Here is a 25,627-nt window from a genome sequence, read left to right on the forward strand (position 1 = left end):
GCTTTGGGAGCCATCCTACACACAAGATGCCAGCGTAAAGAGAGCCGGTGTTGTTAAGCCATAAATAATAATAATAATAATAATAATAATAATAATAATAATAATAATTTATTATTTATACCCCGCCCATCTGGCTGGGTTTCCCCAGCCACTCTGGGCGGCTTCCAAAAGAATATTAAAATACTGTGATACATCAAACATTAAAAGCTTCCCTAAAGAGGGCTGCCTTCAGATGTCTTCTAAAAGTCTGGTAGTTGTTGTTCTCTTTGACATCTGGTGGGAGGGCGTTCCACAGGGAGGGCGCCACTACCGAGAAGGCCCTCTGCCTGGTTCCCTGTAACTTGGCTTCTCACAGTGAGGGAACCGCCAGAAGGCCCTCGGCGCTGGACCTCAGTGTCCGGGTAGAACAATGGAGGTGGAGACACTCCTTCAGGTATACTGGACAATAAAGTTACACCTGATCTGTACTCCATTCAGCAGCAGCGCTGCTGCAGCTGCTCTCCCTAAACCTAGCAGTGGGAAAGCAAGCCTTTAAAATAAAATGTCCTTGCTGGGTTTCCAGGCCATGTGATGGAGCTGAATGAGGATCCAGCCAACTTCCACCTCTCTCTGCTATGTCCACAGATCAGCTGGCTGAGCCAGGATGAACATGCCCTGGGTGTTCTCTTGTAGGGTCCATGGCATGGGGCACTCATACTGCTCCAACCCCCTTCGATGAGACAGCATGGCTCCCTTCCATTCCTGATTCAAAATACTCAAAGGCCTGGAAACGATGCCTTATGAGGAACGGCTAAGGGAGCTGGGCATGTTTAGCCTGGAGAAGAGGAGGTTAAGGGGTGATATGATAGCCATGTTCAAATATATAAAAGGATGTCACATAGAGGAGGGAGAAAGGTTGTTTTCTGCTGCTCCAGAGAAGCGGACATGGAGCAATGGATCCAAACTACAAGAAAGAAGATTCCACCTAAACATTAGGAAGAACTTCCTGACAGTAAGAGCTGTTTGACAGTGGAATTTGCTGCCAAGGAGTGTGGTGGAGTCTCCTTCTTTGGAGGTCTTTAAGCAGAGGCTTGACAACCATATGTCAGGAGTGCTCTGATGGTGTTTCCTGCTTGGCAGGGGGTTGGACTCGATGGCCCTTGTGGTCTCTTCCAACTCTATGATTCTATGATTCTATGATTCCTAGGTCTCCCTTCCCTTCTCTATGTTTGCTGTTTTACACATGGGTTAGTTAGGATCCCAGGGAGTGCATTGCTGCATGCCAGCCCCACAAGGAAGCTACACAATGCAGCTGCAGGGCTCAGCTCATCCCAGATCCCTCCTGCAACTGAGCCCAGGAACCCTTGTTAGTCTTATGGCAAGAACAACTTCCAGGCTCAGCTTCCCACCTCCTTCCATCTGGCCCAGGGGAGGTGATATTCCCTCTCCTTTTCAAAAATCTCGACTCTTTCCCCTCCCTCCAGTTCCCAAGCTTAGCTCTGCTGCTGCTAGTGGCACTTATTTATCTAATCCCCGCCCTTATACCAATTAGACTCTGTTTGCCTGGTGTTTCTCATTTCCCCCTTTTCTCCATATTTGGTAGGTGAGCCGTCCTACTTTGCACTGTCTTAGCTGTAACTATGCTGCTGGTCTGATTTGAATTCTGATTGCTTAACCAACCTTTTAAAATTCTGTAACAATCCACATATTAATCAATGTTTTGGCTTTGCAATAATACTGTACCTTCTTTGATTCAAAGCTCTGTTATGTTGACTGAGTACTAATTACTCCACAAACTAGTGTATAATGTAATCTCTCCATGGTACACCATGACTCTGAGCAAAAGATCTCATTACGTTTGCTGGCTGAGTAGACAGGCATACTACACATGCCTGCATCCTTGCATGTAACTTGTGGTTGAGGACCGACAGTAACACAGGGAATCCTGCAACCAATATGGGTGGGAAGAACTGTGCATATCTCAATAGTTTTTATTCCTACAAGAAATGAATTAGTGGATTGCAGTGCTGGACTTTTGCGGTGTGCTACCAACTTGTCACTGAATGGGGAGCACAGGGGAGGTTTTCCAAGAGTCATTTCACACGCTATGGGAAGCTACCTTATACTGGATCAAACCATTGGTCTATCTAGCTCAGAATTTTCTATGCTGTCTGGCAGCATCACTTTAGGGTTCCAGGCAGAAGATATTCCCAGACAGACCTACCTGGACATGCTGAGGATTGAACCTGAGGAATTTTGCATAACAAGCAGATGCTCTACTACTGAGCCAGTGTGGTGTAGTGGTTAAGAGTGGTAGATTTGTAATCTGGGGAACCGGGTTTGCATCTCCGCTCCTCCACATGCAGCTGCTGGGTGACCTTGGGCTAGTCACACTTCTCTGAAGTCTCTCAGCCCCACTCACCTCACAGAGTGTTTGTTGTGGGGGAGGAAGGGAAAGGAGAATGTTAACCACTTTGAGACTCCTTAAAGGTAAAGGTACCCCTGCCTGTACGGGCCAGTCGGATATCAAAACCAAACTCTTCTTCTATACCCTTTCCCTCACAACACAAAGTGAACCTTTGCCGCTAAGTGTACATTTATATTCCCTATGTGGGTAGATGACGTGAGAGAGCAGAGGTTGGTAGATAGTGACATCCTAAGACTTCCTAGTTAAGTTCAGGACAGAAGCAAGATATGAATCCAGGATTTTCTGATTCATAGCTTAGTCATTTAGGTGATATGTTAAATGAGTTTTTGCTATGTGGCTTGCAAAGTCTGGTACAAGCATCTTACCCAGGGAGACCCTTGCATGGCTCCATAAAATAGGTTGGAGATGCCATCAAAACAATGGACTGTGAGAAACTAAATCCTTTGAACGGAAGGATGGAGGGCAAGTTCACATAGTTGCATGCTCAACGCTTGGTGATTACAACTTCAAGCGATGACTTGCACCTGTGAAATGATCAAACGTCATAAGCAGAACATTTGTGTTCCCTGACTTCTGATCCAAGCAGTTTCAATGGATGAATAATACCAGCTGTAAACTTTTGATTCTTCTTCTTCCCCTGTGTGACCTCTCACCATCTCCATGATGATTTAAACCCAGATATCCCTAGCCCAATCCAATTACACCACATTGTACAAAACTAGGTACTTGCAGAATGGTATTTCTCCAGAAGTAGCACTATAACGGAAGGACAAGCTCTGTCATTTGATGCCAATGATCTAATGTTTTTTCCTTACTTCAATCAACACTTAATTTGAATGGAAGGTTATTAAAGGTCAGCTCCAGACCTTGTTTTCAGTTCCAGGACTCAGCCCTGGGATATATTAAGAGAGAAGAGAGCACACTTGAACACATGAAGAGTGACATTCCTTCATCACTACTCCCAATCCAGCACAATGCTTCTACGTTTAGAGGCAACAGCTTCCAAGTTCAATAACATATAGACAAGCTTGAGTAATGGTTCATGTTAAAATATAAGTACTATGTTCCTCTGAGCAATTACCATAAACATTAGCACTCCCTATGTACCTGTCTGAAATTCACTATATACTTCTCTGCCATCCATCACTCTATCATCACAGCCACTCTGGTGGGCAAATTATGCCAAAATTGGTGAAAGAGGAAAACCCGCATTCCATTCTCCGCTTTCTCCACCATCTCAAGACTCAAATGTCCCTCACTGGGAAATTCTTCATTATTCCAAAAATATTCACAATGCTCAGATCACCACCACCATTTTACATAGACTATCAAGACAACACATCAATCTGAATAAAGGAGCTGCACAAGGACGTAGTGCGCAGGCCATTTTTACAAACGATGTTTCAGTTGGTATCGGCACAACTTTTCCTATCTTCCAGACTTTGGTGTAGAACCTAGATTTGGCTAGAATTTATAGTCAACGTAAAACTTCCCCGTGCAAAAGCTTGTTAGCATCATTTGTGAAAATGTGCACTCTCCCGTGGAGCAGCGTAGAGGCTCTCAATGGTCCTGAAGAGGGATGTCCAATTTTCAGGAGATATTTTTAAAAGCTAGCATAGGCTCAAGGGATAGAAAGAGGGAGGAAGCAGGGGAGGGAGAGAGAGATATTTACCAGTGTTTGGAAGGGCCAGGCAAGTTGGGTCTTCTTGGAGATCTCCGCCTTTCCTTTGTTGCACCTTCCTTGAGTGGAATATGTTCTGGCATCGGAGCAAGGCTGGGAATGGGTTCCCACCAGAGTCCATTGAAGGACCACCCGTATCACCCAGGAAAGCCAGTTCCCAAATGGGCATGCTCTCTCCTCCACTCTAGAAGCTGATAATGCTGCCTCTCAAATGAGTGAACCTGGACCCACGTGCCAGTCTTCAGCTAGGCAGCGCAGCATGCAGCAACTGCATGGCTCACAGGATGACCTTGCCTCTTGATTGGTCTTCAGAAGATTTTCACATTGGGTCAGTTGCCAAGCAAAACCATCTAAACCCAGCAGTTTAACATGCCAGATCAATCCCAAGAGACCCCCCCCGCCATAGCTGTTGTCGTGCGTAGCAGAGACAGCAGTGCATATCGTCTTTCAGACCAGGGGGCTCATTGGGGACGGGGAGTTAAGGAAGTTTCTATACTGACACCAAAGTTAGTGGAGGGGAAAATGCAGAGAAAGGAGTCCATCTCCCCTAAGTTCAGAATATATATTAAAGGGGGTGGGGAGGAAATCTGAACATTTGTTTTCTGTAACAAACACAAATGTGATGCCACACTTTATAGATCAGGCTGAAAGGAGAGAAATTTGCAGAATCAGTATATCAAACAAAAGATGCTTCGTGGCTAACCACAAAGGCTAACCAACTTGTTTCGGTGTGGAATTTGTAGGCAACAAACAACTTTGTCAGACACCTGAAGTAGACAGAAGTGATAGGTTGAAGTACAGTGACGGATAAACAAAACCTGCAAACAGAGTTTCCCCCCACCTTAGAAGTTTGCTAAACGGCAACTGGTTTCTCTTGTATTAGTACTCACACTCAATTCTCATTAACTCAGGCGCATGTACAACATAGTCTAAGCATTTGGCTTCTCAGTGCTCAACTTTCCCTAACTTCCACTGCCGCTTTTAGACTGCTGTAAACTTGGCAAAGGTCAGAAGAAGAAACGAGTTTAGTGGGCCTCTCAATCTTTCGCTCTGAGCTAGAGGCCAAGGCTTCACCTGAAACCAACTTCTCTGCCTTTCTAGATGACCTTGGGGCAAAACACAAAAGTATTCCGTACTTCAGTTGATTTTCCATGTCAAATAAACCACTCACCCCTGAAATGTTTCAATATCCTCACATGGCAAAAAAAGAAAGAAAGTCACAGCTAAGACACAGTGAAATTGGTGACATTTCTTGTTGATGCCTGTGCACCACACAACCAGTCTCCAGGGCAGGGGGGTTCAGAGCAAGCATTAAATTAACTTTTGCTAGCCAGGAAAAATTGCATGCTACTCAAAGATAGCCTACAACCCCAACCTTGCTCACAAGGGAGTAAGTGACTCACTTCCAGGCATGCGTTGGATTAGGCTGTGAGTGCCGCTGAATACAAGGGAAATTACTTCTGAGTAAACCTGCTTAGGGTGGGATGTTGCTTATCACATCAAAGCACTGCTGACCCTACATGAGAGTTAAGTGCTGGTAAGTATATATTTGAAAAACACTGTCATCAAGTGAAAAGAAAACAAGCAAGTCTTTGAAAAAGTCTGGAAGCAAAAACTTAGGATATTATCAAACTTGGGAGACCAAACATATTTGCCAGTATATTCTAAGTTCATGTCCCCTTAGCCAGAAGGCAAATAAGAAACGCCTTAGATGATGAACTGTAATGTCATAGGCTGAACTTGCAGTCTTTCTCTAAAAGCAGGTATAATATATCATTTAAAAGAAAACAACAGGGAATTAGTGATCAGCTTTCGGCTACTGCTAGGAATTTTATTGTGCATTCCCTTGGTGTGCAGTAAAGGTTCCACATTTCCTCACGGATTTTCAACATTCTAATGCTGTTTTTAACTATCACCAATTCCAACCTTCCTCTTACCCAAATTTGCAGACCAAGATGATAAAAACCAGACTACTTTATTCTACCAGCAATAAGCCTCACAATGCCCGTCACGGAAACATTATTCCTCCTAATCTGGTTAGCCTTTCGTTTTCAGATCATAAATGCTACAGGCAGCTCATTTCAGGGAGTATTATACATGTCACAAAAGCACTTCAAAATAGTTGCCTTGAAAAAAGGTCCTTGATTTGAATCCTTAACTAACACTCTAGTTGCCTTTCCTACCAGATCTTCCCATCCTAGAAATCTATATTGTAAAACACGCCTAATAATGGGAGGTCAGTATCGTTGAATAACATCCCATTCCTAGAAGGCATTCAATTTATCATATATATATGTATGCACATACACACAAAATACACACACTGATACATTTCACTGTGTCCTGATGTATTAAGAAATCTTTAATTGATAACGTTACCTTAGCAACGGTGGTCCAGCTGTTCCAAATATGGAGATTTCAGTTGACTCTGACACACACAGTGATTTCCCTCCCTTCAATCTACATACTTTTGTAGTTGTCACCTTTGCTGAGAAACCAAGCGATTTCCATGTGGGATCCTTCCCTGAGCCTTCAGTTCTAGCAGTTAGAATGATTTTGTGCTTTTCTCAACATTCCGATGAGGCTTCCTTGAACAATTTGTTTCTCAACCGGGAAAGCGGGTGGGTGGGGAGAATGGCAAAGCAAGGGAGGGGAAAATAAAATAAAAGTTCAAGATTGTTCTTGAAAGGAGCTACGCCAATCCATTTGCAAGGGGGTGGGGGCTGCGGTGGGGGTGGGGGGAGAGAAACTGTCTCGATGCTGAAAAAGGTCTATAAAAGCCAAGCTTCTTTCAGCCAAACTTTGTTTGACGGGGCTCCCAGTCTATTGCAACATTTCTTAAAACACCACCCTGCTGTGTTTACATCCCTCCTACTGTCCGAGCCCTTCACACGCTTCATAGACATGATGGGAACCCCCTCTGGCAGGCAAGGGATGTCGGGGCTGGTGTTGTGGTGAAGCCAAGTCCCTCTGTCCCTTGCCAAACTTGTCACTTCACCTGCCAGTTGGTGAAACTGTGTCCGAGTCAGGCACGGAGAGGAGCGTTTCACTGCCAGGATTTCAAGCAGCGGCGGCAGGCACCTTCCGAAAGGCTGGCGAGAACTCCCGATGCTGAATACAGACGAGGGTCTTTTCTCAGGATTTTAAAGGAACCCGGTGGCGCCATTCTCTCTCCAGCCGTGGAAAAGTGCACGAAGAAAGGGCAGGGTCCTTATTCGCAGGAGCGCCGAGGGTGCAGAACGACGACGAGACCAACGCATCTCTGGGGCTCCCCGGACTCTCTGCCTTGGTCTTCTCTCCTGGGTGGGAAACGTGGCTTTTCAGCTGTTTCTCCTACCAGCTCCATAAGGACCACTTTGCCCTTGAATGGTCTCCTGTCTTTTGTTCTCTCCCCGAACCAAACAGCGACCCGGAGAAATCCCCCTTCACTCCGCCGTAATCTGTTCCTCGATTCCGCCAGCTAACGCCTTCTCATGGCAAGACAAGCGAGAGGAGCTATCCTTGGTCTGATGGTGGGAGGGGAAACTCGTCTCTCTCAGACTTGGCATCGTATTTCCTCCTCTCGTTTAAAATGTTATGGTCTCGTGAATTAAAGAAGATACCAGCCAGTCTCTCTGATTCATCTAGGAGTCTCCTTGGTAACTAGCGGTTCCTCTCCAATGATTACACACACACACACACACACCCCCCGGGCCCGATTTAAAGATAAAATACAGTGAGAATGAAGGATGATTGTAGCCTAGGTACATTTTACCTAAAGATCCAGCATGCCTGTTGGCTGTGTAAATTCATTGCGCGGAGGAGGGTGAGTCAGGGAAACACCCATTTCCTGATCTGTAATTTGGTTGGGAAAGCCTACATGTTGTTGTTTTTTGGAGGGGGGGACTGCGTGGGGAGGGGAGATGAACTACTAACTTACTGTTATCAAATGCTACAGTATTTGGGCCCTCTGCTTGCCATTTTGCTATAAGATGAGAAAGGGCGGTGCTGTTGCGGGTGTTTCACCGTCTGTAGTAACGAGACATTTTGATTTGGGTCTTGAGCAAGACAGACAGCAGGCTGCAAAGGTTGGAGTGGATGGCGGTGTCCCCGGGGAATAACAACTGGGTTAGGAGGTGCTGCTTAGTAACCCGCTTCCTGGGCAATTAGCGCACCAGCTGACCCCTCTCTTTGTGTGCCTAATCACAGCCTCTTCAATGTTTTCCTCCAGACTGCAAGCTTGCTTTTGTTAAAGGCTGACATTGCCTGGGAGAAGACATGTTGTCATATAAAAGCTGGTTCAAAGTGAGGTTAACAGCTCTCTGGTTTCAAGTAGGCCATGACACCTGCAACCCACGCCTTTAGGAGAGAGAGAGAGAGAGAGAGAGAGACAGAGAATGCAGATATAGTCTTGGTGGCATTCCTGTACCTTTAAGAGCTGTGCAGGAGAGGGAAGCAGTGTGGCATTGCCATTAGGAAGAGAGAAGCGGAATGCTCTGAACTTCTCTACACTATATCAATTTACTAGCTGTGCATACACCCCATAGCCCAAAGGCCCTTCCCTCTCTCCCACCCGCTCCTTACTCCTGAACATGGCTCCTGGGTTTTATTTTTAAGGGGATAGGGGTTCCAAAGACAGTTGAATGGAATTTCATTAATTTATTTACTCGAAACATTTCTTTTTAAAGGCTGCTTCCCCCTCCCCATGCCTTTTGCTGCAAGTGTCACTTAAGAAAACAAGAAGAGCATCCCTTTTGGAGCACAATGCAAAAATAAAATGAGAGAGAGAGGGAATGAACCAGCCCCCTCACCCACAAAGCATGCACTCCCCAAAAATATGTTGGAAAAACAACAAAGTTATGCATCCACTTATGAAAATGAGTGTAGGGTGTATCATCTATATCTATCTATATCTATCATCTACCTATCTATCAACTATCTCTATCTATCTATCTATCTATCTATCTATCTATCTATCTATCTATCTATCTGGTAAAAACAATACTGAGCTGGATGTGCCAGTGGTCTGACTTGGTGTAACTCAGATTCCTACATTCCTGTGTTCCTAAGGAGAGACGTGGGGGAAAGTAAAAGTGTAAGATAATTTAGGAAAGAATTGAAGTGACTGGATGACCATGCCAGCGTCTCTGTCAGTCATAGCTCAGCTGGGGTAGTGATAGGCAACTGCACCCTCCATCTGAATGCTAACTTTTACTTTTTCCAATAGGAATGAGTGACAGACACCTTCTCATTTATTTATTTTGAGTATGGAATATGTGGCCCTCCAGATGTTTCTGAACTACAATACCCATCATCCCTGACATGTACTTAAAGACATGTACTCAAGGAAACCATGGTGTGTGTGTGTGTGTGTGTGTGTGTGTGTGTGTGTGTGTGTGATGAGCTAAATCTGCCCCATGTAATTACAGGTTGCCCCCCCTTTCAACTGGGTCCCAGATGAAAGCTGAGATAAACACAATGAGGTTCACACCAGCCACTATTTACATATCCCCACGGGTTCTATTTCTTGGCCAGCGTGATGGAATTTTGGAAGAGTTTGATGGAATGCTACAATCTAATATAAATACTGATAGACAGTTCATTAGCATATCTATGTTTGTTCAGGACACAGCTGCAGGACTGCTGACAGGAACTGCACAGCATGGTTCCCAGTCTGTGTCTGGACCCCATTAAAGATGCTGGCTTTGACCTTGGAAAGCCCTTCATGGCTTGGGACCAGAGCAGTGGCATCTGAACAAAACCTTCTGTGCAAGCCCAGCATGGCTGACTGGGGACTGGAACTCAAGTCTCTTCTATGAGGCGACAACCACATATCTAATGCAGCATTCTAGCTCTTGAATCCATCAGCCCTTCTGTTTATTAGATTTAAATAAATATACATCTTGTAGAGCTTTTAATGAAGGTGCCCCCCCCAATCTTGTGAAGAAAGGAGGCTAACAGCTCAATTCATGGTGTGAAGCTGGCTTTTCCTGGCTTTGGATGCAGAACAGAAGGAAAAGCTGTTTTAATTTATTTTTTATCTCCTTTGGCACACATTAGATAGGGCTGTCACATCTGTATTGCCTGCTGTGGCAAGAGGTCCAGCAAGATTCCCATGTCACATAACCTTGGATGCTGACAGCACCGCCAATTAACTGTGTTTGTGCAGATTTTAATCTACAATTACATCTTTATTTGAGCAATCCCAAATAATTTGCAGATTATTTGGCAGATTAATCTGCCAATGCTTTCAGCTTGTGGCACTAATGATAAGCATTATAAATCTTTAATATCTACAGCCTTGTTGCTTGGGTGGGGGTGGGGTGGGGGCTCGGGTCTTTGCCACAGAATGTATGGCTCAGTGATTTAGACCTGGCACAATCATGAACTTTATGCTGGTGAGGAGATGAGCTCCGAGCCCCCACAATCCCTCAGATTTAGGCACAGCGGGAGTCTGTTATATGGCAGGACACATATTTTCAAAGCTGAAGGCTCCAGGTACAATTTTAGGTGGCCGGGTTCAAAGAGATCCTCGCAGGAGACCTGGGATAATTCTTACTACTCAGAACAAGGCAGAATTAGTCTACACCAGGGTGATCAACATGGTAACCTTCAGGTGTAAGTTATTTATTAATTTACTTATAAGTCTTCTTATGCACCTATTGCCACAAGGTCCCCATATGGGATACAAGAATGCAACATACAGTGATACATGTAAGTAAAGCAGCAAATCTGTTCCAGCTAGTGCAGAAGTATGGATTCAACAAAAGAGATGGTTCTCCCAAAACAAAAGACCATAACCATCAAAGGTCAGGGTAAAGAGGTCTATCCTCAGCATCTATGGCAGAAGATGTACCATGAAGATGCTAGACACACCTCTGTGAGGAGGGTATTCCACAATTTCAGCAAAGGGAGACAGACGTTGTTGGACTCCCAACTCTCACTAGCCCCTTCAAGTACAGATAATGATCAGGGGTAGAGGGAGTTGTAGTCCCAAAACCTCTGGAGGGTCCACATTGGCTACCTCTGGTCTGGAATGGTGGCCAAGCCATCAGACACAGAATAAATCAACTTCTTCATGTGTTCACAGCAGCTTGAGTTGTCTTCCCTTTAGTGATGACATTTAACTAGCTAACCTTTATTGTCAGATTCCTTCTTCACGACTCTTGCACCTGTCTGCATCGGACTGACCTTTCCTTATTGTTACGCAGAGGAAGACTTTGGCACATGCTAAATGGCAGCTTGAGAGATGTAAAATGAACTTGCCCCCCGGCAGCCGGGATGCTGTACTGTTCTTATGGGGTGTCTGAGCCCACTCAGCAAACTGCTGACTCCCTCCCCACCCACCGTATGTATCAGGCTCCTTATCCTTTGGTTTCCATATCTATATAGACATAGATAGAAGGTTTAGAGCAGAAATTAGGAAATTGCAGTCATACTGTAACAAACATCATAGACAAGGGTGGACTAGGTCTTAAGCTAGGTTCTTGCGGTTGCACGGCAATGGGGATTGCACCATCAAATGCATTTTTCTTGATTCTTTTTCAGCATTTGTCCCATGCTTTTTTTGTGTGAAAATAGGTTGGTTTTTTAAAAAGGTTTTGAAAAATGCAGGAAAGATAAAATGATAAAAATAATTTTTTTAGAGAACCCCAAAACCAAACGAACATAATTTTGCAGGTTTACATATCTTAAGAAGGCACTTTGTTTCAAAATGGCATTCAGAGATATGTAGCAAATATAATCAATGAAATAACAATAGAAATAAAAACTGGGGTGGGGGAGGCGAGGGAAGGGAAAGAGAGTACTGTCAGGCGCATAATTACACAATTCTCAAGATAATAAAGAATAAAAGCAAAAACAAAAACTCAAACTACAAACCCATACAACAATGTGTACTGAGAGTGTGTGGCGAGGGGGTAGAGATACAGCCATATACTTTTAAAAACTGGGTGTGCACTCAAATTGTGAGAGTCGTCTTTTACATACTGAATAAAATTGTTTCATAGTGCAAAAAAAAATAAAAAATAAATGTGTGTCTTTTTGTCCTCTTGCTACTCTTGGCTTATAAGTGAGTTTTTCTAGTAAGGCTATTTCTCACACCTTGCTATATACCATGCTGGAAGGGTGGCCCCCTGATAGATCTTTCCAGTGTGTAGTGATAGTAGTTCATGCACCATGTTTTTCTAATATTCAAGGCATCGGATAATAATGGTACATGAGTATAGCAATAAAAACAACAAAATATCAGTGAAACTCTAGCACAAGCTATAATGAAACGAGAAAGCCAGTAGCTGAATAAATATCAGCTGGAACTCAGTAAAACGTGCTGGAGTGAAAGTCTTCACTACCAAGAGGCAGCAGCCTTCAGATGCCCTCCAGATGTTTTGGACTACAACTCCCATCAGCCATCTGATTGATAGTGATGGGAGTCAGGCAAACCAGCCTTGGCAAGCCATTCAAGGGTTCCACCTGCCTCAGATACCTATCCCTTGTATTTCTAATGTGGAAATGATGACACACAAAATGAGGCCCCAGAAGAAGATTGGCCAGTGATACCCATACGCACAACCTGATTATCATTTTCTCAAATGATTGTCTCCTATAGTTTGCACTCAAAGTTGTCTTTCACCAGTTGCTTCTAGAGCCTTGTCCATGGTACTGAACCAGGAGCAGAAGGAAGCTTTGCTCTGCAATTGACAGTATCAGAGGGAAGTCCTTTTGTGCAATGTTTCACCTTTACTTCAGGTATCAGCTTGGGGTAAGGGGAACCTCCTTATCAGTTTTTAGCCTACTGCTGATGAGAATTTTTGCTCTTATTTGGGGCTGGTTTCCATAAATGAGGAACAGGTGTTGAGGAGTAGCAGTGGGACTCTAATCCCCCCCCAAATGATTAGAGTCAGGGATGGATAGTGTTTGACATCCAGGAGGTGGAACCTCTTACAGATATTCCTCATTATGTACCATAATGAGAGCCAGTGTGGTGTAGTGGTTAAGAGCAGTGGACTCGTAATCTGGGGAACCGGGTTCGAGCCTCCGCTCCCCCACGGGCAGCTGCTGGGTGACCTTGGGCTAGTCACACTTCTCTGAAGTCTCTCAGCCTCACTCAGCTCACAAAGTGTTTGTTTTGGGGGAGGAAGGGAAAGGAAATTGTTAGCTGCTTTGAGACTCCTTAGGGTAGTGATAAAGTGGGATATCAAATCCAAACTCCTCCTCCTCCTCCTCCTCCTTCCAGGAATACTTACATGTGTTTGATGCCCGCTTACAGCATTGCTTTCTCTAGCGCATGTGCCCAGAAGTGGCTTGAAGGTGGACAACTTATGAAAGGTGAAAGATGTCAGACATGGATCTAGCTGAACAGAAAGATGTTGCACATCCCGCTGAGAAGCATTTAATGGGTCTTCTGAACACAAAGAGTGCTAAATCCAGAAGCACCTGAAAGTTTGTGGGTGCCAAAGGCACACCGTTTTGTGTTATGCCACCCCCCCACAGCAGCCATTTTTTTTGTAAATGGCAACCACAGCACAAAATTCCAAATGAGCCCAATTGGCCAAAAATATTGGCAACCCTTGTATTAGGGTTTGTATTGTATTGTATTACAGAGCACAGATCTATGAACGGCTACTGGTCATGGCGTCTGCCTGGCACCTCTGTGTACAGAGTCCATGTGCCAAACCTTGAGTACTGGTATCTGTGGCAATCAGTTTTGGGAGATGGTTGCCACCCTGTCCTGCTTGTCTACATTTTTTGAGCCTGGCTTTCAGAGCTACCAAGTCCCTCTCCCTTTCTCCATGCACTCCCCCCGCCTTTAATAATCATCACAATGCGACTCAGATTGAGTTTTGAAATGAGAACATTTTTTTAAAAAATCAAAAAGGAAGACTGTTATTGCTCACATTTGGCTGCAAGCAGACAATGACATTGATTTATTAATATGGGGGAGGGGCAGCAAGGATATTCAAACCTTCCTCTGTTCCCACTGCACCCCTGGGGGAGAAAGTGTTGCGATTCTTTTAAAAATGAGTTTATGTGCAATTTCGTCCCACTCTTCCTGCTTCTCTCAGCCAAGTGTTGCTATTTTGGGAAAGCAGCAAAAGGTGGCAGTGGCTATTTATACATCCCATGGTTGTGCTCATCCCAGCTGTCACCCATGTGGCATACAATCCCATGCGTGATGCTGGGATTGCTTCAAAGTTAAAAAGGGGACATTTGGTCATGCTTGGACCATAGCTCAATGACAGAGTATCTGCCTTGCACACCAAAGGTCCTACGTTCCATCCCTGGCATCTCCAGCTTGTGCTGGGAAGGCCACTTCCGCCTTAAGGAGGAGGTGGTGTTGCGGGCTCTCATGCCCCCCCCAAATCTGGTTGGTCTGGGGGTGTGGCCTGCTTGATAAAGGCAGGACACAGCTGGGAGATCTCTCTTTTCTGGCTTCCAGCTGCTCCGGTTTTCCCACCCTCCCACCTTTTAAGGTTTTCATCTCTTTTGACCTTGTTATGGACTTCGGTTGGCTGCTGTTGAGGGGCCTGGTAGGAATTTTCCCACTTGGCAAATTGGCACCAGCCACTTGGTTTTTGCCTAGGTAAAGGTAAAGGGACCCCTGACCATTAGGTCCAGTCATGGCCAACTCTGGGGTTGCGGTGCTCATCTCTCTTTATTGGCTAAGGGAGCCAGCGGACAGCTTCCAGGTCATGTGGCCAGCATGACTAAGCCGCTTCTGGAGAACCAGAGCAGTGCACGGAAACGCCGTTTACCTTCCCACTGGAGTGATACCTATTTATCTACTTGCACTTTGACGTGCTTTCGAACTGCTAGGTTGACAGGAGCAGGGACTGAGCAATGGGAGCTCACCCCGTTGTAGGGATTCGAACCGCTGATCTTCTGATTGGCAAGTCCTAGGCTCTGTGGTTTAACCCACAGCGCCACCCGTGTCCCCTGGTTTTCATCTACCTTGGAATCATAGAATCATAGAATCATAGAGTTGGAAGAGACCACAAGGGCCATCGAGTCCAACCCCGTGCCAAGCAGGAAACACCATCAGAGCACTCCTGACATATGGTTGTCAAGCCTCTGCTTAAAGACCTCCAAAGTAGGAGACTCCACCACACTCCTTGGCAGCAAATTCCACTGTCGAACAGCTCTTACTGTCAGGAAGTTCTTCCTAATGTTTAGGTGGAATCTTCTTTCTTGTAGTTTGGATCCATTGCTCCGTGTCCGCTTCTCTGGAGCAGCAGAAAACAACCTTTCTCCCTCCTCTATGTGACATCCTTTTATATATTTGAACATGGCTATCATATCACCCCTTAACCTCCTCTTCTCTAGGCTAAACATGCCCAGCTCCCTTAGCCGTTCCTCATAAGGCATCGTTTCCAGGCCTTTGACCATTTTGGTTGCCCTCCTCTGGACACGTTCCAGTTTTTTCAGTGTCCTTCTTGAATTGTGGTGCCCAGAACTGGACACAGTACTCTAGGTGAGGTCTGACCAGAGCAGAATACAGTGGCACCATTACTTCCCTTGATCTAGATGCTATACTCCTATTGATGCAGCCCAGAATTGCATTGGCTTTTTTAGCTGCCGCGTCACACTGTTGGCTCATGTCAAGTTTATGGTCAACCAAGACTCCTAGATCCTTTTCACATGTACTGCTCTCAAGGCAGGTGTCACCCATCTTGTATTTGTGCCTCTCATTTTTTTTGCCCAAGTGCAATACTTTACATTTCTCCCTGTTAAAATTCATCTTGTTTGTTTTGGCCCAGTTTTCTAATCTGTCAAGGTCGTTTTGAAGTGTGATCCTGTCCTCTGGGGTGTTATCCACCCCTCCCAGTTTGGTGTCATCTGCAAATTTGATCAGGATGCCCTTGAGTCCATCATCCAAGTCGTTGATAAAGATGTTGAATAAGACCGGGCCCAAGACAGAACCCTGTGGCACCCCACTAGTCACTCTTCTCCAGGATGAAGAGGAACCATTGATGAGCACCCTTTGGGTTCGGTCAGTCAGCCAGTTACAAATCCACTGAGTGGTAGCATAGTCCTTGTAGCAAATTGTCACAACTCTTACAGTTTGGCGGTTAGGCATTGGAATATTTCTGGAGAAGAGAAGAGGGGAGGTTGCGCCATCACCTGCCCCGCATATTGAAGGGTAGTCCGGTAAAGGATTCTTGGGGGCATGGCCCTATCGGTGACCCCCGGGGGAGCTCCTAGTTGATGTGCATCAGCAGGACTCCCCCTACTGGTGGTTAACCCTTCCCAAACTCCCTGCAGACAGGCTGGAGTCAGATATAGTGGGTTAGATCCAATGCCTAAGCCCATACCGCTCATCATCTGTAACCAATAAAGTTGTGGCCTTTTTTAGCCCATTAACCCTAAATATTTGAGTCATGTGTCTTTATTCTACCAAGGGGGGTGGGTTGGGACCTTGCCACGCAATGTCATCTATATGAAACTTTGGACAGCCACTTCCCACCTTTGGTCTTCAGCTTCTGGGTCTAACATAAGCTGAGTCTCAACAGCATCACTTTCACCGTGTGAAATCTAAGGAAGCAACTGCCATTTGGAGCAGACAATATTGAGCTACATGGAACAATGGTCTAATTCAGTATAAGGCAGCTTCTTGTGTTCCTTTGCTTCACTTCCACTGTTATCTGTAGGTTCTTCCTGGATGCTCATTAAAATCCACAGTCAGTTTTCTCTTTCCTCAGATTTCCCCTCCTGCCTAGTCTTCATCCTGAGATAAACCTTCAATGAAGTTAGCGAGGGCAAAGGAAGAGTGTTTTTTTTAATGAATTGGACCTCCTGAAGGGCAAGTTTCATGACTGCAGAAAAGTCAGCCTCCCCCGCAAGCTGCCGGTAGTGTATACAGGGAAATGTTTCATTCACTTTAGGAGAGGGGGAAAAAACCCACAATGCTTATTTTTAGCTCATTCCCATAAGGAAAGCCATGCTTAATGTGATAATCAATGCATCTGAAGTACTGCAAAATTGCCATGAGGTAACAGGGGTGATAATCGCTACAGCAAGAGAGTCCATGAGTGGTACTGAGATTGCATGAAAAATATTTGCAGATTGGGCTATAAATAGGGGCAGATAGATTGCAGCCTTCTTTGCTGTAACTAAGGCAAGGGCAGGCCCAGTCATTGGACAGATGGGACCTTTGTCCCAAGTGAAGGGTGCAGAACTTCAGGAGTTAGCCTGGCTATTGCCTCTTATTTTCAAACAGTCTAGTGGTGATTGATGGGTTGTTGCTTGCAGTGGTACAGCAAACATTATTGTTCACAACCCTCAGCCCCTCTACGCAGCACAATGACATATAAACAATGAAAATGAAAGTTAAATAAACTATTTGCACGTAAGAAATGATCACATTCCCATGATGAGTGGATAAGCATCCGCACAGATTGTTTCCCTACCAACATAGGACTTCTGTTGGACAAGACACAGCACCCATGGAATAAATGCACACAGTCATTCAGTAAAGCCCATCTCTTCAGTAAAGGATGCTCACTAAAGAGGCTATTTGAAGATCACATTAATGTAAGCATCTTCAGTATGACCCTCATCTATGATATAGCACAGGGCTGGGGAACCTGTGGCCTCAGTGTTAGACTACAACTCCCATCATCCTTGACCAACGGCCATGCTGGCTGGAGCTGATGGGAGTTGGAGTTTCACAACATCTGGAAGGCTACTGGTTCACCGTGCCTGATATAGCAGTTCATCCTCTGGGGCTGTATGCTGAAAATGTGCAGTGCTGATGCAGGAAAGTCCTGCTGACAGGTACTATTATTGGTAGTAATTTCTAGACTACTGATATAAACCAGGCTCTTTATCTGAGAACTAAGTGAGAGACGCAGGCTGCCCCCTCTGGCTTAGATTCCAAGCAAGGTGAGAGACCCAAAGAAAAGGGAATGGCAAAGTTGCGAGAGCTGACAGAAAGAGGAAAGGTGAGTTTTTAATCAGATGTTTAAACACAAGGGATACAGCTCCAAGCGACAGCAATTCCCTGCTCACCATCCTGTAGCAAAATGGAACTCAGTAACCTGGAGCTGAGCTTTCAGTGTGGCTGCTCCTGTTCTGTGGAATAGCATTCCTGTCAAGATATGACAGGCTCCCACTATCTGCACCTTTCAGAAGCAATTGAAGACATTCTTCTTCCAATAAGCTTTCCCAGCTAGATGATTAGGTTGCTGCCAGTAGTGTCTACTTTGTACTGGTGTGTGTGTGTGTGCATTTGTTGTTATTTTCTGTACCATTTACTCCCTAGTAAGTGTGTTTAGGTTTGCAGCCTTAATGTTGTGTGTATAGTCATGTCTGTTGTACACACACACACACTGCTAGAGTTTAGTTCGGCCATTTAATGAACTCGCACTTTCTAAAATATGCATCGTGTGATGGCATAAATTAAGTTCAAGCGTATTGCAATCTTCATTCATTTCGCTCTGGGAAATTACAAAAGTCAAAGGACTCAAGCTTGAACTCGAGATGATACATTATAGAATGAATCGTCTGCCATGTTCACATTCATAACAAAATTGCTTACATTATGAAGCAATTATCACAGCATCAAATGCCAATAACATTTCACAGGCACGCAAGTGCCTCAGGTCCTCCATCTGCTGCAATGGACCTTTTATTTGTACCTGCCTGCTTAATAACTTCAACATTTAGAATACCCTTTAGGAGTTTGTGCAGGCTTTTGCTTGTGACCTTTGTAAGAAAACAAACAACAATCGCAAACACAGAGGGCCCATCGACCAGGCTGTCTCCATGACACTTGCATACTCTCCCAACATCTGACAAAGGAAAATAAGTCTATAGTGGAGATGGGGAAACCTTTTTTTCCAATTGAGGGCCATATTCCCTTGGGGGTAATCTTTCAGGGGCCACAAGCCAGTAATGGGAAGAGCCAGAGCTAATGGTGAATGGAGGCTCACCTTCTCATTCTCTGCCTCCCTCTTCCCACAGTTCCCAGTGCATCTCCCTATCACTTATTTCTAAAAAAAAAGTCCAGTGCTGTTATTTTGGGTGTCTTTTTTGTTTGCCACATTCATAAATTAATTTGCATTGGAAACTCAGAAAATCAGGATTCCGCAGAACACTGAATGTGTGATATCTACTTCCCAGGGCCTTGAGTCAATAGAGCCTACTTGAAAGTATTACAGGAACAGTCACTCTCATTCTTTCAGTATTCGGCTTTTGTCCTCAGGCAGTTTGGTGAAGAAGGAGCACATCATGGTTTCCTCCACTGCTGCAAGTCCATCAATCCTTCCGCCCCCTCCAGCTGAGGCAGTATATTTCTTCCCCGAATAATGAACACTCTCAAAGATTGTTTCTGTTGCTTCATGGTTAGGTTGGAGTTATCAGAAGGCGATGAATCAAACAGGCAGCCTGTAGCTCAGGTTCTCATTCCCCCTCTTCCTTGCTATACACAATAGCACAACCAACAATAACACAGTTAACTGTGTCTGTTGTGTTTACTGAAACAGTGATGACCAAAACCTGTCTCCTTCCCCACTGACCTCAGTGAACTCTAGCTAAATAGACTGGACCCACTCTGTTTGGTTTAACTTAATCTGTTTTCTTTTGAATATTCCAGCATTTTGATGCCACTTTTTATTTTATTTTTTGCCAACAAGTGGTGCACAAAGCATTGCTTTTTGCTCACAGAGGTTTCTGCCTCTTACAGAGGCAGATATAAAAATGCAGGCAGTGTTTCAAAAGGTTTTGAAAGGACTAGGCAGATTAAAAAAAAAACCCCACCAAGATCTCTTGCAGAAGTCTCCCTTCATTAATAAACACGGCAGCTTTATAAATCCCTGTTCATAATCAATTATTACAAAACAATGGGGTGCAATCAAATAGATTGCTCTTAATGCATCATTTACCAGATCTTTGAAAAGCGTTAGAAACTTTGGCTGGTTCTGAATGCGGTGTTGACAATGTTGCTGATGGGGACCCTGTGCAGTTGTATGTCATTGATACTGAAAGACCCATAATGCTTATCAGGAAGTTGTTAAAGAACGTAGGAACAGTTGTGTTGGATCAGAACATAGACCCATCTAGTCCAACATTCTCGTCCCACAGTGGCCAACTAGATGTTTCCAAGGAAGTCCACAAGCAAGCTATGAGTGCAAAAAGGTTGAGGTTAGTGTCTCCTACTGTTATTCCCCAGCAGCTAGTACTCAGAGGCATATTGCCAATGTTAGTAGAGGCAATAGATAGCTGTCATGATTAGTGGTCATTCTTGTGTTAGAAAGCCCTAAGTGGTCAGAGGGTGAAAGAGGAGAGTGCAAAATATGGTCTGAAGTGCAACATCAAAAAAACTAAGATCATGGCCACTGGTCACATCACCTCCTGGCAAATAGAAGGGGAAGAAATGGAGGCAGTGAGAGATTTTCTTTCTTGGGTTCAATCACTGCAGATGGTGACAGCAGCCACGAAATTAAAAGATGCCTGCTTCTTGGAAGAAAAGCAATGACAAACCTAGACAGCATCTTAAAAAGCAGAGACATCACCTTGCCGACAAAGGTCCGTATAGTTAAAGCTATGGTTTTCCCAGTAGTGATGTATGGAAGTGAGAGCTGGACCATAAAGAAGGCTGATCGCCGAGGAATTGATGCTTTTGAATTATGGTGCTGAAGGAGACTCTTGAGAGTCCCATGGACTGTAAGAAGATTAAACCTATCTATTCTGAAGGAAATCAGCCCTGAGTGCTCACTGGAAGGACAGATCGTGAAGCTGAGGCTCCAATACTTTGGCCACCTCATGAGAAGAGAAGACTCCCTGGAAAAGACCCTGATGTTGGGAAAGATGGAGGGCACAAGGAGAAGGGGACAATAGAGGATGAGATGGTTGGACGGTGTTCTCGAAGCTACCAGCATGAGTTTGACCAAACTGTGGGAGGCAGTGGAAGACAGGAATGCCTGGCGTGCCCTGGTCCATGGGGTCACGAAGAGTCGGACATGACTAAACAACTAAACAACAATAAGTGGTTAGAAACCAGGAGATCTGAAAGGCAATCTTTTCTCATAGGAGGCTGTCTATTCACTTGGGTCACTAGCTGATGCCCTCTAGCATCTTCTGCAGATGGTATAAGGAAGATGTAACAGATGGGTGATCTGTTCAGAGCTCTCCTATTCCACATTTTCTTTGGCTCTTAGACTTGCTAAAAAATTCTTCTTCTTTTCGAGCCTCATATTAACCAGATGTGTTTTAGAAACAACTTACTATATTATTTCCCCTTTTCAGTTTCTGTTGTTCTCCCCCATTTGTTGTAACCTCGCTAGAAAAAATCTTGCTAGAAAACAAGCTTTGCAGAATGGAATGAAGCAGTGGAACCGGAAACGAAATCTTGCAGCATGGAGTGTACCTGTTCAGGTTTCAAGCCAGCCACTCCACCTTTTAGGACACTCCATTTCAACTTTTCCATTTTTGCCCTTACCAGACAGCCAGCTATGCCATCTTGCAATATACTCTGTTTTGATGCTCCTTTGCCCCCAATAGTCAGGCAGCATTCCACATCCACTGATCATGCTCAGCCCATAATAATTCCCCATTCTTCTTTTCTTTCTCAAGGTTCTCCCCCAGTTCAGCAAACCTGGGGATTTCTCTGAGCATGCTGATGCCTCTCTTTTGTCCATGGATGACACAATTTTTCCTGCAGAATTAATTCGCTATTAGCATTTAAGATTTGGATTCAATGTCCTGGCCAGGAAGGGCATTGCATTACATAGAAAAAGTCTGTTCATTTTGGCTCTGCAATGGTCATTATTAATAGCTGGTCCTACAGCATGCAATTTTTCCATCAAATAACGACGCTTGCTTATGGATGATACATGCTGATATCTATTGCCTCGGGCAAAAAAAGTTTTATTAAAACTATTCCCCTCTGTTGTCTCGCATAGCTTGTCCATTCTATTTAGCTGCTCTCTGCATGAAATATTTAAAAAGAAAGCCAATGCCTAATTACTAAAATGGAAAATTCATTTGATGCTACATTAACTCCAGCCTCATTTCCCCTCCCTCACAAATACAGAAATCATTGCTATTATTTACATGGCAACGTAATTGTGTAGCTCCATGGTTATTTGCCTTTGACAAAACACGCCTGTGCTTTAACATCAGGGGTGGAGAACCACAGGCTCGGGGGCCAAATTTGTCCTCCCCATGTCACACTCCTTCTTTGCAAGCCATGTCCCTCCTTTTCACAAGACTTTTTGCCTAGCTGAAATGTGTTCCTGACCACCTTTTGTTTACAAGCATCAACCTTCTTAGCTCAGTTGGGAGAGCATGAGACTCTTATTCTGAAGGCTGCGAGTTTGAGCCCCATGTTGGGCAAAAGATTCCTGCATTGCAAAAGATTGGACTTAGATGACTCTGGTGGTCCCTTCTAACTCTACAATTCTATGATTTGATGGAGGATACTGTACAAAGGTAGGGACGCGGGTGGTGCTGTGGGTTAAACCACAGAGCCTTGGACTTGCCGATCAGAAGGTCGGTGGTTCGAATCCCCACAACGGGGTGAGCTCCCTTTGCTCGGTCCCTGCTCCTGCCAACCCAGCAGTTCGAAAGCACGTCAAAGTAGAAGTAGATAAATAGGTACCACTCCGGCGGAAAGGTAAACGGCATTTCCATGCGCTGCTCTGGTTCTCCAGAAGCGGCTTAGTCATGCTGGCCACAAGACCTGGAAGCTGCACGCTGGCTCCCTCTGCCAATAAAGCAAGATGAACGCTGCAACCCCAGAGTCGGTCACGACTGGACCTAATGGTCAGGGGTCCCTTTCCCTTTACCTACTGTACAAAGGTAGACTTTATATTCATTGCTCCACCCTCTTTTGCCTCTGGCCCCATCCACCACTGCCACATGGCCCCTGGGAAGTTGACCAGAACAGAATGTGGCCCCCAGGCTGAAATAAAAAGTTCCCCACCCCTTATATATAGCAGAAAACCTTAGCCAAATCTTGGTGAGGCATAGCCTCAGGGTTTCACTGCATACTTGCAACAACACTTTCAAGCTCTCTGGGGATTTTAAAATCTCTGAAAGTTATCTACTGAGCTTTATAAACCATGAACATTTGAGCGGTGAGGATAATATGCATTATTTGTATACGGTTTAATTTACTTGCAGATTTCTAAGACAGAGTAAGGAGACATTGATATGAAGCTGAGAATATAATTTGCATCTGATTTTGACCTTTTTGTGTTCAAAGCTGTAGAAACTAGAACCGTGAAATAAGAGGTATGGCTTTACCACCTACTGCCCCACCCCCCAACCTGGCAAAGTAGAACACCTAAGTAGAAAATTATTGCCTCTGCTTCTTAATATGAGGTTTTTTTTTTTAATAAAAAAAAATTCTACTTATATTGATTCCCCCCAACATAGTAGAAATAAAATACATTGAACATTTGCTTCATTTTTATCCCTCCTCTCCACCAAAGAGCTCTAATTGCCCCTCCTATTCCCCCCTCACAATATTCCTGTGAGGTAAGCTAGTCTGAGACATCATTATGGCATCACACCTTCCTTGATTGTTTGAGCCTGACTGGAATGTGTCCCTGAATTCTGACAATGCCTATTGTTTGTCTAGATAGTGGATAGAGGCATGCAGGTGAGTCTGTGTAGAGCTTTGCCTATTCCACGAAGTCAATGTTTATATTGTGGCCCCAGCAACTTTTTATCTGGCCCCTCCCACTGCTGGCATGTGGCTCCTTTGGGCTGAAAAAGTTCCCCCATCTCTGCTCTGGAGCAACGGAGAACATCTTCCACTACACCTTACTGTCACTTACAGCATGTCCATAGGAAATTATTTGCTACTTAGTACAGTGGTACCTCAGGTTAAGAACTTAATTTGTTCTGGAGGTCCATTCTTAACCTGAAACTGTTCTTAACCTGAGGTACCACTTTAACTAATGGGGCCTCCTGCTGCTGCTGTGCCGCCGCCCGATTTCTGTTCTCATCCTGAAGCAAAGTTCTTAACCTGAGGTACTATTTCTGGGTTAGCGGAGTCTGTAACCTGAAGTGTCTGCAACCTGAAGCGTCTGTAACCTGAGGGTACCACTGTATAATAATAATAATAATAATAATAATAATAATAATAATAATAATAATAATAATAATAATTTATTTATACCCAGCCACTCTGGGCGGCTTCCAATAAAGTATTAAAATACAGTGGTCTGTAAAACATTAAAAGCTTCCCTAAACAGGGCTGCCTTCAGATGTCTTCTAAAAGTCTGGTAGCTGTTCTTCTCTTTGACATCTGGTGGGAGGGCGTTCCACAGGGCGGGTGCCACTCCCGAAAAGACCCTCTGCCTGGTTCCCTGTAACTTGGCTTCTCGCATTGAGGGAACCACCAGAAGGCCCTCGGCGCTGGACCTCAGTGTCTGGGCAGAACAATGGGGGTGGAGACTCTCCTTCAGATATATATTACACAATGCTCGCTCCTCACACCATGTTAACAATACAGGGGCTGATCTTCCATTGGAGGATAGGGTGGGGTGCTGTTTCCCCTTTGTTCCCCTAGAGCTGCCTTCATGATCAGAGGTACGGTTCGATTTGCATTTTAGACTCTTAGTCAAAACAGTGTCTTTGGGGTTTTGGAAACGTTGGCAGGAATTGAACGCCCTGCCCTTGTTATCCTGCTGTACCACTGCGTCATTGAGATTCCAGTCAATCGACTCAGACTTGTCTTTTCATGTTTGCAAATCCGTGCAGTGGAGGACACCTAATTTCCGCAGAGACAATGATAAACCTTCTGCTAAAACAACAGGTCTGTCAGACCCGATTGTTAGGAGTATTCCCTTCAAAGGCATGGTATCACTCGCTGCCATTGACAAGGTTCCCTCTGTGGGATTGCTATGGCAGTCTCCGAGAGTCAAGCACTCAGAGGCTTTGTGCTGCTGCTGTCTGCAGCAATAAGAAGTGACTTTTGTTTTTACCTGCCTTGGTGGTATTACAGGAGCCTTGCAGGAAAGGCAGCCTTATGGAAAGAGTAGGAAACTTATTTTGCAGATCGGTCCAGAGGAGCCTGATGCAACTGGTTTTTATCCATAACATTTATTCTTATTTATTATATTTGTTCTTGTTGTTTTTTAGGGCTGCAGATCAGGTCTGGCTGAATCCTAGAGAACAAACTGATTTGGGATCCCAGACTAAATATCTGGCCAATGCCGGAGCACCTTGGGTTAGATTGGGTCCACCTGGAGTGATTTTGAATGTGAGAATGGGACATGTGTCTGGCAGTTGGGGAGAAGGAGACATGCAGTGAAGTGTAGTAGTAATAATAATAATAATAATAATAATAATAATAATAATAATAATAATAATAATTTATACCCCGCCCATCTGGCTGGGTTTCCCCAGCCACTCTGGGCGGCTTCCAACTGAATATTAAAAACAATACAGCACCAGACATTAAAAGCTTCCCTAAACAGGTCCACCTTCAGTTATCTTTTAAAAGTAAAATAGTTGTTTATTGCCTTGACATCTGCTGGAAGGATGTTCCACAGGGCAGGTGCCACTACCGAGAAGGCCCTCTGCCTGGTTCCCTGTAACCTCCCTTCTTG

At 44.6% G+C, this 25,627-nt stretch overlaps 2 protein-coding genes across 6 annotated transcripts in view; one reads left to right on the top strand and one right to left on the bottom strand.

Moving 5' to 3' along the window:
- ZMAT3 (zinc finger matrin-type 3) overlaps window positions 1-25,627 on the top strand; it is a 327,537-nt gene that overhangs the window by 210,960 nt on the left and 90,950 nt on the right. The gene's annotated exons all lie outside the window — the stretch shown is intronic.
- Window positions 1-25,627, bottom strand: part of KCNMB2 (potassium calcium-activated channel subfamily M regulatory beta subunit 2) — a 329,491-nt gene that overhangs the window by 112,056 nt on the left and 191,808 nt on the right. The window contains exon 1 of one of the 5 annotated variants that reach the window (XM_081190651.1): window positions 6,468-7,850. The exons of 3 other annotated variants lie outside the window; for them this stretch is intronic. Coding sequence is in view for 1 of the 2 variants with exons in the window: in XM_081190649.1 (XP_081046775.1) it covers window positions 4,080-4,171 (92 nt within the window). In the remaining variant the exon portion in view is untranslated. Of the gene's footprint in view, window positions 1-4,079; window positions 4,356-6,467; window positions 7,851-25,627 lie in introns of those variants that run through there. One more of the 5 variants, XM_081190649.1, reaches the window with a different exon arrangement.

Source organism: Podarcis bocagei, assembly GCF_964188305.1.
Source record: "Podarcis bocagei genome assembly, chromosome: 4".
In the NCBI taxonomy this organism is placed as follows: Eukaryota; Metazoa; Chordata; class Lepidosauria; order Squamata; family Lacertidae; genus Podarcis; species Podarcis bocagei.